Source organism: Mastigoproctus giganteus, chromosome 9 (assembly GCF_048544385.1).
Source record: "Mastigoproctus giganteus isolate SK-2022 chromosome 9, ASM4854438v1, whole genome shotgun sequence".
NCBI classification, from domain to species: domain Eukaryota; kingdom Metazoa; phylum Arthropoda; class Arachnida; order Uropygi; family Thelyphonidae; genus Mastigoproctus; species Mastigoproctus giganteus.
The window spans coordinates 87,309,054-87,323,755 of NC_143583.1; the positions used below are offsets into that span (position 1 = coordinate 87,309,054).

The 14,702-nt window shown below is 34.7% G+C and overlaps 1 protein-coding gene across 2 annotated transcripts in view; it reads right to left on the reverse strand.

Moving 5' to 3' along the window:
• Positions 1 to 14,702, reverse strand: part of LOC150080527 (adenomatous polyposis coli protein-like) — a 384,350-nt gene that overhangs the window by 46,514 nt on the left and 323,134 nt on the right. For both annotated transcript variants that reach the window (XM_090381301.1, XM_090381300.1), the window contains exon 15: positions 6,166 to 7,234. In XM_090381301.1, the coding sequence (XP_090237427.1) occupies positions 6,166 to 7,234 (1,069 nt within the window). The remainder of the gene's footprint in view (positions 1 to 6,165; positions 7,235 to 14,702) is intronic.

Here is a 14,702-nt window from a genome sequence, read left to right on the forward strand (position 1 = left end):
ATAAACATGTGAAATTTCAACGTCATTAATTACATTTTTTTTCCCAACTTCACTCCCATAATTTCTTATTGATGTAAAGGGTTTTTCTTCTGTAAATATCGACATTTATATATGTGAAGAATTCCTTATTCTCCCCCTCCTTGCTCGCGATGTCTCAATCTGCCTTTGCCAGCCTAACATTTTCTGTTATGAAAAGGTTAGGCTGGCAAAGGCAGATATCTTATAACTGGGTAGATATGAGATATCTACCCAGTTAATAGAGGCCATGTGGCATCTTAAGTCATCGTAATTTCCTTTCCTGAAATTATAACCCATTCCTTTGCTTTTAACTACAACTATCTCTCCCTTCATCGTTCACCGTATAACGCTGTGATCACTTCCCTGCTACTGGTTCCTGTATTGTCAGTCCTATTATGTCATCTGGTATATGGGTGATGATGAGGTCTAGGGTATATTTTTCCCTGGTACTTTCCCTGATATGCTGATACAAATAGCAATCATCTAGTTGATTTAAAAATTGTCCCCCATGTGGAGTTTCTTTCCCATTTGCTCCAATCAATCAGAGGCAAATTAAAATCACCCATAATAAGACATTCACACTTACTTGCCAATTCCATTTGCATGTAGAGGCTCTCATCATAATCTTCACAATCACCTGGTTTGTAGATTACTCCCACTCTCATTATACCTTTGCTTCCAACAATCTTATACTACACAGATTCTATACTAGCACGCAAAACGTCTGAATCCAGAAAAGCTTTTGATAAGAAGCATGACCTCCATCACCCCTTCTATCTTCCGTATCCTTCCTAAATACATTATACATACCATACTGAAACACATCATCCCCTATCTCTGGGTAGCACCACGTTTCTGTAAGCCCTATTATGTCAGCGTTACTTGTCCTAACCAGCAGTTCGAATTCCTTGTCTCCCCAAACTAGCAGTTTCCCTAAACCTTTAAGGTATCCTGAATAATACTGGCAAAAACTCTTACACTGCCTTTGTTTAAATGTATCCCGTCTCTACAAAACAGATTCCTTCTAGCTCCAAGTGTGGGCCAAACTGATAGAAATTTCCCCCAAAAGCCTTGCAGAGTCCTTCAAGTCTTGAGTTAATCCACAAGGCTTTTAGCATATAATCTCTCCTATCATGCCTGGACAGAATTGCAGATACACAGACATTGTGGCCTAACTCGCGGGCATTCTTCAGCATTGTCCTGTATTTGTCTAACAACTCGTCAGATTGTGTGTCCTTAATGTCATTAGTCCCCACATGAATAATAATATTTTCTTTACCCCCCCCCCCCCCCTTTAAAATCTGACAGTTTTTGGTGACATGATTAAAAGTTGCTCCCAGCAGACATACCCTGGTCTACCTATCCTTTTTACAAAAAAAAAAAAAGATCCTGTTTTCCTGACAATGGAGTCTCCTAATAAAACTAAGTTCTTTTGAACCAAAGTAGCACTTAGTTGTTCTGTTCTGGGGCCCAAATTGGGAGTGCATCACTTGGTATGTTACTAGAGCCTTGAGTCCCTGATAAGCTCCCAGTTACATTATTCTCAAGGGCAAGCACCTGTTTTTTCAGTGACTCAAATTGTTCCAGCAATGCACCAAATTTTAACTTAAGATTAGTGCACTCTTTACAACGGTGACAAAGAAAAGAATCTCCAAATGAGCTAAGGATTATCCACTAGGTCGACATTGGAATACATGCCACAGGTTCTGCAAAGGATAAAATCATGACTCACCTGGAAATCGCCATCAGCAATTTCCGTATGAGCCATGGCACCCTCTGATGTGCTCAAGGCGGATCTTGTAATCTCCCCACCTCTTTGTGACATCACAAGATTTAACATAAAATTAGCCAGAAAGGAAATCTTTATGAAAACCCTGAGGGCTAAACTGAAAAGAGATCCTCCATATGTATTTGACTACTTAAAACCATGCTCAAAAATTAATTGAAACCATCATTGACTGTAAACGCAGCATGAGATGAAAAAGCAATGTAGATCTAATGCTATCGTCCGGGTGGTGTCCCGAGCTTGAGAATCTCAGGCAAAGGGTATACAGAGCTAGAAAGGACCTTCAGAGAATCTGATCAAACTGGCCTTCTCATGAAGTCAATGGATCTAGAGAGCATTATAAAGTGCTCAGGAACTTATATATCACACCTCACTAATCAGACAGAAAAGGAATCTCGGCAAGTCTGGTTGGAATATCTGGGAATGCCCACCTATGGGGTGCAGTCTACCAGGTCGTCACTAACAAGTGCCAAGAGATGTTGCGAACATAGTGTATAGTCTTTATTGTCCAGCAGTACTGAGGGTTTCCCTACAAACTACAAGATATATTCTGTGTCACAATACAAACTCTGTAAATGCCAGAGGTGGCATGAATTTCAGTGTAAGTTTGCATAGTGCCAGAGGCGGATTTAACGGCGGGCACACCGGGCGCGCGCCCTGGGCTCCGACTTCTGAAGGGCCCACGCAAAACCCCAACTTTATATGCAAAACCCCAGCAAATTAGTTGAACTAATATGTTCAACTATTAGTTCAAAACTTTGTGATTATTATTATACTATTATTAATTATATTATACATATATTATATTCAAATTTTATTGGAAATAAAACATTAATAGTACATAATATTTTTTATTTATTTAAAAAAATGGTTAACATGTATTTTTATTTTCCCTGTCTCTCTCTTTTTTAAGGGGCCCAATATTTTCTTCTGTGCCCGGGGCCTCAACCGATCTTAATCCGCTACTGCATAGTGTAGTATTGGGTTGGTCTGTTGTTCTTTTGGCATTTAGCTGCCAGGGTCCCCTAGCAGGACCTCGTTTCCATCCACTGCCAAGGAAAGACTGATGGGGATAAACCCTGGTCTGTGCCTCGGGTTGCCAGGAAGGCCTTCCAAAACACACACACACACACACACACACACACACACACACACACACACACACTGGAAAGGGAAGATGTGAAATGGGGGGTGACAGTGAAGAGGGGAGGTTTGTTTGTTATTTGGTTTTTAGGAGCATTAGCAACTAAGGCCATATTGCTCCGGGATATGTGGTGGTCATTCCCTGACCTTTCCGCATCCTCCATATTTGGTGGTGACGGGCTTGAACCCCGGTCTAATCGAGAAGCGTGTGCTACGCACTGCTGCTCCTTCCCACCTGGCTATGGAGGCGCCTGAAGAGGGGAGGAACAACACAAGAAGGTGAAGGTACATAATAGGAAGGCAGTCTGCCTAGAAATAGGAAATCAAGGGCACCTCTGTGGGGGCCCATCCTTCACAGAGGAACAATCTATCAAGAGTAGAAAGTTGTGGTGATAGAACCCACTAGGCAAAAGTGGGTGGATAGGGAGAAGGGGTATTCAGAGGAGTAAAGTGTAGGGCTAGGGCACCCTATTTGGGAAGAAAATTCACTGAGAACTGTAGTTCAAGGCGTATCCTATGATGCACCCTAAAGGGTCAGAACATCAGCAAGCAGGGGTTTCCAGATAGTTACCCCCTGCATTGTCCAGTAGGGAATGCTAGAACAGCACATACAACCAGTCATCCATCTCAAATGTACATCTATCATGCTAACAATTACACATTACTTTTTTTTATATACATACTCAGGAAAGAATAATCAACATGGACAGACATTTCCATTCATTTCTCATTTATACACATTTGACTCATTCATGGCTGTATCCTGAAGTGAAATATCATGAACATTTGATTTTTTTCCACCCTCAGGTTAAACAGACTACACCTCATAAACACATATGTGAACCTCATAAACACATATAAACAATCCCTTGCAACACTCACATTCAAGCAAACATATACACACATATACATAGGTCCTCACTTGCAGGCAAATTCACGACACCTTTAGGGTGCAATCACTTTACTCTTTCAGCCCTATCACACATTGCCCGAGGTGAACACACAGACATGAACATCTCAGTTTCTCTTGACTATCACATTCACATTTCCAATGCAATTAGCAAGATTAGTTACAAAGTTTACTAGTGATAATGCAAAATTTAATTTTGTGATAATGCAAAATTTAATTTTAACTAATAATGTAAATAAGAGAAAATTTACTTTTCTTTTTGCATGTACTACAAGTATCAAACATCAAATAATATTCCCAGATATGGATACTCTTCTTTAACACATTGACTGCTGCATTGGTGTATATGTCTGACACCATTAGGTTTATCCCACATTGAAGATATATAGCTGACACCCTCTGTCTCAATCGGAGCTGCGTCAACTGTATAGTACTGATGATTGTTGGAAATTTACATTATTTTTGAAAAGCATTGCCTCTGGTGATACATGTGATGAAAGTTGCACGGTGCTATGAGAAAAAATAAGTGAGTAACTGCTGATCATTTAAAAATTCTTTATTATATGAATTTTACAACTTCAAAATTTTCTGTTCAGCATATCAGTTTGTTTCTGTTACAATAAAATTTATGATTCCATTAAAAAATAATGAAAATGCCTCAAAACAAGTAATATTTCTTATAACATCTATTTGCAGTCCCAATTTGCCTAAAATCAAATCTTTTTTGGTTGGTTTGGATTTTATTGGCACATTAGTAACTAAGGCTATAATGGGCCATCTTTTTTGGTGTCCTTCATATTTAATCCATTCAATAACTTCATTTGTTTCAGTTGCTTCAATCTCAGGTTCTTTGGTCTTTTCAATTTGCTCATCAGTGTTTTCTTCTGCCATCCAGTGTTGAAGCACTTCTTCAACGTTTTCTGGTATTTCAGTATCTCCTTCTCCATTTGATGAAATATCCCAGTCAGAATCTTTTACTGAATCATCTGAGTTGAAATCTTGTTTTTCATTTTCAGAAGTACTACTAAAATTTTCAGCAATTTTTCTCAGTTCCTCTTCTTTTAATAATTTTCTTTTAGTGACTGCTTTTTAGTTTTTATTTTGTGACATACTTGTGGAGAAACACACAACACGATATAATGGATAATAACAGTGCACTATCACCCTTTTTATAATGAACTTGTTTTGACAAAATCTTTAACAATACTGACAAACTTATTTCGAGAAGTTTGTTGCACAGCACACTTTCAATAAACTAATCACAAATGACCTTCATATATGTGCTCTAATAGGGTCACACGTATGTGGCTGACACGGCTTCTCAAGAAATAAAGTAATCTACTGGGCCATGTCAGCGACATATGAGACAAAAAAAAAAACCCACACACTTTTTTTTAGATTTTAAATGAAAAACAACATAACACTAATGTTACAATATTTATTTTAGAATTATTAATCAAATTATTTACTAAATTTTTTTTGGCTCTGGGAAAAATTTTTTTTCTTAAACTAGCTTGAAAGTCAATGTGTTAACAGTTACGTACAATTGTACATAATATGTTAAAAGTGTTATGTTAATATATTAACATACAACTTGCAAACATCAAAATGTATGAGCAACAAAGGCAAAAAAATAAAAAAATTAATTAAATTTTAAAAAAATGGCAATCTTGTTATCATATGTGAGAAATTTATTGAATTTTTCCAAGACAATTGTTATTTTTATTTATTTATTTAAATTGAAAAAATTAATTAACTATGTATTCGTCAATCTCTACCACAACAAAACTAAATGAATATTCTAAATAAGAATTACCAAAATTCTATAATGTTAACAAGACTATCTTATTAAAAATTTGTCATGATTAAATACCAGTGTATTCTTATCTTGTATGGATACTTTCAACCAATTAAGTTGAAGTTATTTTGGTCTGCCTTTGAACTTCGAATTAAAAAGGTTTCTGTATTAAAAAAAAATTAACAGAATTCATTAAATTAATTTTATTTTAAAGGTTATTCTTATTAAATTACTCACATTCACTTAAGCAGGTAGCTGTTCAGAATTTTGTAAATTCTTGAACAATGATGGACAATAGGCCAATACATATTTATTTCTTAAAACTCTGAATACTTCTGACTGTGCAATGCTGTGTTCATTGCATGTGTTCAACAAAACAAATGTAATATGCTCAAAATATGTAAAGATAATTCAAAATGTATAATTCAATAATTTTACCATTTACAATGATTTTATAAAAGTCAGAATGGGAAAAGGAAATAATTACATATAAAAATTACATATACACACCTTCTTTATCATTAGAAATTAATGGTGGACAAGATCCTTCTGAATTGGCTCCTTCAGCTAGGAGGATATTGTCATCATCACAACTTATAGAACTCAAAGAATCATTACAAGAAAATGTAACTGGAGTATTTTCAACTGCATAAGGAAATGTAGAATCACATGCTGTGGAACCTGGATAATAGACTGAAGCCTCACTGTTTGAGTGTAGACCATCAAACTTTGAGTGCTGATCATTTTTCATAATATTTGGTTTATCTATTGTTTTTTCAGTAGCATTTGTATTTTGATTATTCTGAAGCCATATACCAGAAAATGCACAATTTTGATTTTTTAATGCTAGTTTTTTTGATATTCTAGAACTTTTATTAGCAACAAGATTAATCATGTTTTTCTTTATATCATTTTCACCATTAAAAGTTATTAATTTTATGTCTGATTTCCTCGAAGGAAGGGAAGAAAGTTTAGACTTAGATATCTGATCAGAAGAATGAATGTTATCAGATACTTCATTAGACATATTTAAATCAGCACTTCTCTTCTTTGGATGAGGCATTCCAGACTGAATACACTGCAATAATATATTATCACTGTCATCACATAGAGAGCTACTATCAGAATTATTGTCTTGAGAGCCAGTTGACCGCCTCATATTTATTTTAATTCCATCTGATATACTAAGTTCACTAAGAGACGTAGCATGAGAAAGACTTGAAGGTGTTCCTTCTGTTCTATATATTCTAACAGAATCTTCTCCAAAAGCACTCTGTGTTGCTGTTGAAGGAATCAATGGTGCAGTGGCTGCACTAGATAAAACAAGAGGCTTAGAAACATTTGAAACTGGCTGAGTGAGTCTAATATTGTTAGTTTTTAATGGGATTCCACTACCTCTAAGATGATGGACTCCTAACTTATTAAGTCTACTGTGTAGCTTACTATTGTTATGATTATGATTATTACTGTTGTTGTTTGGCATGCCTGAGGTGATACACGCTGCTAGAAGAACCTCATTTGCTTCATCATCTGATACATCTTCTGACTTGATGCCACTATGATTATTTGTACTGGACTCCTAAAAATAATTAAAATAACCAATTAGAATTAGAAAATGAATTTGTCACAAATATGAGTATATTTTAATAAATATTAATAACAAGTTATACATATACTAAATGTTTTAAACAATGTTTTAAATGTTGTACACTTTATACAGTTCTAATATAAATGTAGACATAAAAATGGGGGGGGGGGAGTCGTCTTTTTTACCAGTATTTCTGAACAGCTGTCACGGCACTTTCAGCATTGCAAACATGGTCTTGTGTCATAAAAATTTCTGAAAAATCTTTAAAATAGTATCTGTTCAGCATTAAATGATAAAAACTATCAGGGAATGAAGCCAAAAAAGAAGTTTCATTAAATTGTCCAATAATGTTGAACAGATGATGGTGACTGCAACCACCTATAGGTTATAGGCTAATCTCCAAGGATCCTCATTACCTACTTTCTCAACCAGTGTCTGCCGATATTTTTGCTTTTCTTCTTGTTGTAGTTTGTTCCAATTTCTATCTATCTATATTTTAGATATACAGATACCTCTAGATTCTAACCCCGTCTTTCTCTGATATTTTTTGTATATGCTTCCTGGATTGTTAATTCATTGTTCCACCAAGAAACTAGCTTCTGGATCAGCTCCTTTTCTCATATAGTAAGCACAAGTGTTCTGTAAGAATTGTTGCACATATTTAGCTATTTCAATAGCTTGTTGGCACTTAAGGTTGCTATTTGCTGGTTAAAATATTGGTTTATTTTTGACTCCAAACCAGTCCCAGTTCACTGTTTTGAGAATCTGGTCATAAGATTTACTGCTAGTTTCGATTGTGCATTCAATGTTATGCAATGATATGGCTCCATGGTTGCCAAGTGTCCAGTTCTATCTTTGGATGAACCTGGTCTTGGAGACAACATAGTTGCCATACAGTGCAACAAAGCCACAGGCTTTTGCTGCACTGGCAAAAAAAAACAAACAAAAAAAAAAAAAAACTACACATTAAGTACGAGGGGTTTCTGAAAAGTAATGTGATACATTTTTTTCTCTCAATGATGTTTAATGACACAAAGTTGAAATTACACACCAAGAAATAAGTGAACATGCACTACTTCTCCACAGTCTCCAGTTTTATTGATGCATTTGTCCCAACGATGGATCAGTTTATCAATACCAGTACTGAAGACATTCACTCACGCCCATACACAGTAACCAACATCACACCAGCTGATGAACTTCCTCATCCGTGGTGAAATGCTTTCCTGAAAGGTGTTTTTTCAGAGGGCCGAACAACTGGAAGTCTGAAGGCACTAAGTCTGGGCTGTAGGGGGAGGGATGTGACAGAGTTTCCCAATGATTACAGCGCAACCACTCACGAGTGGCGTGGGCAGTGTGCGAAGTTGCGTTTTGTGCAACAAAATCATGCCACTTATCAGGAGTCCTGGTTGTTTGTGTCAAATGATGGCTTTCAATTTTTCCAATGCTGCACAGTAAAGCTGTGCATTGATTGTTCCTCCCTTCGGCAAGAAATCCACCAACAGAACGGCTTGGCGATCCCAGAACACTGTGGCCAAGATGTCGATCTTCAATGTCAACACAGCTCACTTTAAATTCATTTCACCAAAAACACACCTGCTTCTTTGTCATCACTTTTTTTCCATACACATGCATTTGTCCCAACGATGAATCAGTTTATCAATACCAGTACTGAAGACATTCACACCCACACACAGTAATCAACATCGCACTGGCTGATGAACTTCCTCATCCATGGTGAAATGCTTTCCTGAAAGGTCTGGGCTGTAATGTGTTACCTTACTTTTTTGGAAACCCTTGTAGATAAGTAACTAACCCGTTGGCCTTTGATTTCATTCAAAATGTCAGCGTCAAATACCTACAGGGGCAACTTGTTCCAGCAATCAACAACTTGCTGTCTAAAAGGAAACTTCCTATAATTAAATCTAAACCTCAACCCCTGTAATTTGAATTTATGGCCTCTAGTTCTGGAATTCTTTAAAATAGTGAGAATTCCACATCCATTCATTGTACTAATTCCTCGCAGAGCTTCATAAGCCTGTCAGGTCACATCCGAGGTGCCTGTTTGCCAAGCTCTGTAACCCATCTTAAGCCTTTCATATTGTAGTCCATCTGCTAATCTCACCATTCCAGTTGCACGTCTTTAGATCCTTTCAAAAAGCTCAGTCTTTATTCAGATGAGATCTCCAAACTTGAACAGTATTCCAAACGTGATCTTACAAATGCCTTATATTATGACCTCATATCTCTACAGGATCAACATTTAATAACTCATTAATAAGACACTGTGGGCTTTCCTGGCTGCCTGTTTAAACTGTTCAAAAAACTTCATATCTGCCTGTATCTCAACTCTCATATCTCTTTTCTCCTCCACTGTGTTTTTAATTCAACTGCACCAAGTGTATAATTTATTTGGGAGTTGCTATTCCCTAAGTGTAAAAACTTGCATTTAGCTGCATTAAAACATAGCTGCCACTTCTCTGACCATCTCTGAAGTCTATTCAAGTCATCCTGAAGGGGCACTGATCATTAACTACTTTACCAATCTTTACGTTATCTACAAATTTTGACATCATGCCTTCTATCCCTTCATCGATGTCATTTATGAAAATGAGAAAAAAGTGGTCCAATAGAAATGTTAAAACATTTACTTGTTTTAACATTTCTATTATTGTCGGTATGACTTTTGATCAGACTTTTATTAAATTACTAACAATATTAATAACCAATCCTTGAGGGACCCTACTCCTGACATTACACCAATCTGAAGGATATCCATTAATCACAACCCCCTGCCTTCTACCGTGAAGCAATCCATTTTAGAATGTTACCAGTAATCCCAACCTGTTCAACCTTATACAGGGTCCTCTCATGAAGGACTGAATCAAATGCCTTGCAAAAATATAAATTAACTATGGCGAAATTGTTTCCTAGGCCAGCTCATGAGTAACTGTGCCAAAATAGCCTACCAAGTTAGTTAAATAGGATTTTCACTTAACAAACCATGTTGTGTATCGTTCAGAATGCCATATCTATTTAAATATCCTTGGATTGCACTCTTAATCATTACCTCTAAGAATTTTCCTACCAATGAAGTCACTAATCGGTCCGTAGTCACAAACTTCACTCTTAGAACCGCCTTTATGCATTAGTGATACATTGGCATTCCCAATCCAAAGGAATCTTTCCAAGTCCAAAGATGTCTTCATAATTAACCTCAATGATTATATACACTCCCCAGCATTCTCCCTCAAAACTAACAGGTATATGTCATCAACAACAGACACCTTACTGGCCTTTATGCTCAAAATATTTTCTAATATTTAATAAACAACCATCTAATTATGAAATCACTAATTTCATATGGCTCCACCTCATCTGCACAGCCTCTTCTCAGTATGAAGTGTCTTTCATCAGTAAAGACTGATGCAAAGTACCTATTCAATTTATCCGCAACATCAGCTAAGATATTTAAGAATTTCCCATACCCAAGTGCACAAGAGTCCAATCTGATTAGCTTTCTTTTTTGTTGAATTCACATACACGAGGAATTCTTTTTCCCTATTCTTTCCATTATGCAGCCTTACCTCCCTCACTTTATTTATGGTAATATTATTGATTAACTACAACTTGTACCTGTTAGAGACTCAGGGGCACACCAATGGTGTTTGCTGCCTGGGTGCGAGAAATAATTTGCCACCCTTTAGGCCTTTTACATCAACTGTTTTCTCGTCAGTCACTGAAAAGTTAAGGAAGATGAGTTTGATTCGTATATACATGTCTTTCTTATTTTGAAGACTAAATGCACAAGGTATAATATGTTATGGGTTGAAATTAACTATGTAATATTGGTGTAAATACACCGTTTACCCATAAGTTTAACTACATGTAGTAGTGGTGTAAAGGCATCATTTGATTTTATCTCATATTGTGGCTACCTTCACGAGATACCAGGTATTGCACTATTTCGAATAAACAACACTTCTCTAATAAAGGACACTACTGTTATTTATTCTCAGTGGGCACCATCACCACCCTGATGCATTTCGGAACTTGTTGGCTCACTCATCGGTGGGTGTCTCCTCTATTAGAGAAGCACTGTTTATTCAAAGTAGTGCAATACCTGGTATCTCGTGAAGGCAGCCACAATGAGATAAAATCAAATGATGCCTTAACACTACTACATGTAGTTAAACTTACAGGTAAACTATGGTGTATTTACGCCAATATTATATAGCACATGTCTTATGGACCTATGTAGTTACATTAGTTCAGCAAAGATGCCAGTCCGATACTGGTGCATCGTTCGGTCATCTTAACCATCATGCAATGACTGGCAAAAAAATGAATGCCTTTTCAGCTATCAGAGTCAAATTTATTTATTTGCCGCTTGTATAGGTTAAATAATCTTAATTAAAATAGGTTAAATAATCTTAATAATCTTCAGTATTGAAAAATAATCTTAAGTAATTTAATAATTATTGAAAAATAATTAAGTATTGAAAAATAATTGTATTGAAAGTATTGAAAAATACTTTAGTATTGAGTATTGAAAAGTATATTGTAAATATTGAAAAATAATCTTAGTATTGAAAAAGATCTCTATGCAACTGTAACAGGCATCATTAAGAATATTCTTAAAGCTACAGTAAGGTTTCGAAATCAATTGACCATGTCATTTGAAAAAATGTATTCTAAAATTTCCAAGGCATTAATTTTAGATTTAACATAACTTAAAAAGAATACCTATTTCATTGCACAATTCCAAAGTATTTATGTCGGATTCCTGTTGTGCATTGTCTGATAATTTAATTTATAAATCCATACAATATTAAAATTTCATATCTCTTTCAAGCAATTTTAATAAAAAAATTGTCATCTAAAAATTGAAGACTCATTATGCATATGTTCGAATCTTTCCTTAATTCTGGAAATTGCTTTATACAAAATAGTAAAATAAAAATTGACTTTATAAAGACATTCCGGTGATAAAATACTTTCAACTTCCACATTTTCATACAAAAACAATCTCCTTTTCTTGTGTGGTTGAATTATTTCAACATCTGGAAAAGATGTCTCATAGTCTATTTCTTCAGAAATTTTCTTAGCTTCTTTTAACATGTTTTTGAAGCCATCATCAGTTCCACACTCTTTGAAATAGCCATTTACTTGTTTTAACATTTCTATTATTGTCGGTATGACTTTTAATCAGACTTTCATTAAATTACTAACAATATTAATTTTCGATAAAATGTTATACCAAACTACAACAGAACATATAAATTTGTACGACTTGATTTTTGTTAATCAAGATTTGGCAGAATTGAGTATTACTATCCCGAGATTGATCATTATACAAAGTAAATAATGCATCATATATTGCATACAAGTTGTACTTGAGTGCTTTTATTGCATCAACCTTGCTTTCCCACCTGGTCTCACCAATTTAACAGTTAATGTGGGGCACTCTTCCATTAAAATTTTTCACCGATATGTAGATGCCGAAAAGAATACGTATATTTCTTGAACAATAGCAAAAAAATTTTCAATTTCTAGAGAAGCTTTTGCAGCATCATTTATTACTAAATTTAAACTATGCACTGCACATGGCACATAAAATGCTTTCAGGTTGATATCTAAAATTCATTTCTGAAGAACACTATTTTTACCCTTCATGTTAGCCCCGTTGTCATAGGATTGCCCATGCATGTCGCTAACATTGTTTTCTTGCTTTAAAAAATTAAATACAAAATTAGTAAGACTAAGAGTTGTATCTGAAATTGAACAAAAGCCTAATAAATGTTCTTTTAATTCAATTTTTTTTGCTTCATTATTTAAGTTAACAAATCTTACAATTATCGTTATTTGTTCTTCATGATTAGCATCTGGCATATAATCTAATAATATTTACTTTGTTTTAACATATCTAAAATAGTATTTTTCACTTTCTGACCAATGACAGATATTATATCGTTCTGAATTTTATCCCGTAGATAATGAGGCATTTTTTTACTATCATTTTGAATGGGTGTTAAATGTTCTGCCATAATGCTATCAAACTGTACAAATGTTTCTATTAATTTTAGAAAATTTGTTCCTTTCCTCATACAATTTATTATTATGGCCTCTTAAAGCTAAATTTTGCCTTGCCAAAAATTCAATTGCATAAATAATTCTTTCTATTACTGCTTTCCATCTGTTTTTCTAATTTTATCAAATTCTCACTGAATGCATCAATCGTGTTTTCATGTTTAACAGATTTTTTGAGATCAATCCAAGATTGAAAACTGTCAATGTGTGCTTTATTTTTTTTCATGTGTATCTAAAGCTCTCAATAAATGTTTCCAATCAAAAAAAAAAAAAAAAAAAAAAAACAATATCCTCGTTAAAACCCATAGTTTTATTATGAAATAGTTTGCAACAAGGGCAGAATACAGAATTTTGACTATGAATATAATAACTAGCTTCTAAGATTTTTTTTCCACCATTACTTAACTGTTTATAATAATATCCTGTAGAAAATGACCTATTCTTATCATGTAAAGGAAAGTTATAATGTTGAACTTGTTCTAGATCAAGTTCTATTAAAAACATTCTAATACTGTTTGTTAACAATTTTGACCATAACCTTGGATTGTGCATATCATCAGTAGAGGTTCTGTTGTACATTCAACTTTTGATGAAATTTCTTTAATAGGCAGTTGATTTTCCAAAAAGCAATCTTCTACGGAATTTTGAGTGATTTTTTGTTCCTCGCTGATTTTGTCATCATAGAAAATATCAACTGTGATTGCAATGACTCTCCGGTTTTTTTGACTTTTTGCAGATGTTGGTTCAAAAAAATCATGAAATTGAAGTAGCAACTTTTTTATACTCTCCTCTTTTTCTAATTCTCTTTTTCGGTAGGCTGCGCCGGAAAGTTTAATTTTTCTGTCAGCCATCTAAAGAGAATGATTCAACAAATTGTTATTTAAATAAATAATATTTAACAAAAAAAAAGTAATTATAATTAAATCGTCAAAAATTATTTAATTTCTATCCAAAATTATTAAAAATTTAATTTTCTGCCCCATTACTTAGGTAAATTAAAATAATAATTAACAATTATAATTTTAAGTCACTTATTATTAAAAAAATCTTTTATAACTTTTGTTGAGATTTGTAATACAAGAATTATATAATTTAATGGCCTTTAGCGTCGGTGCCCCTAAATATTTAGCACCCAGGTGTGATGCACCCTTTGCACCCCCGTTTGGCAGACTCCTGTGGAGACTTCAGTACTTTTCATCACTCTGACTATCCCATGCTATCTTCTGCTCTATTTGACCGGCAAGCTCCACAGTCATCCATTTTGGCATCCTCCTCCTGCAATATTTTCTTAATTGCATGTGTGCATTCGTGGCTTCTATGATTTTTGCTTTAAGTGTTCCATAATTCAAATGTATTCATCATCCCTCAA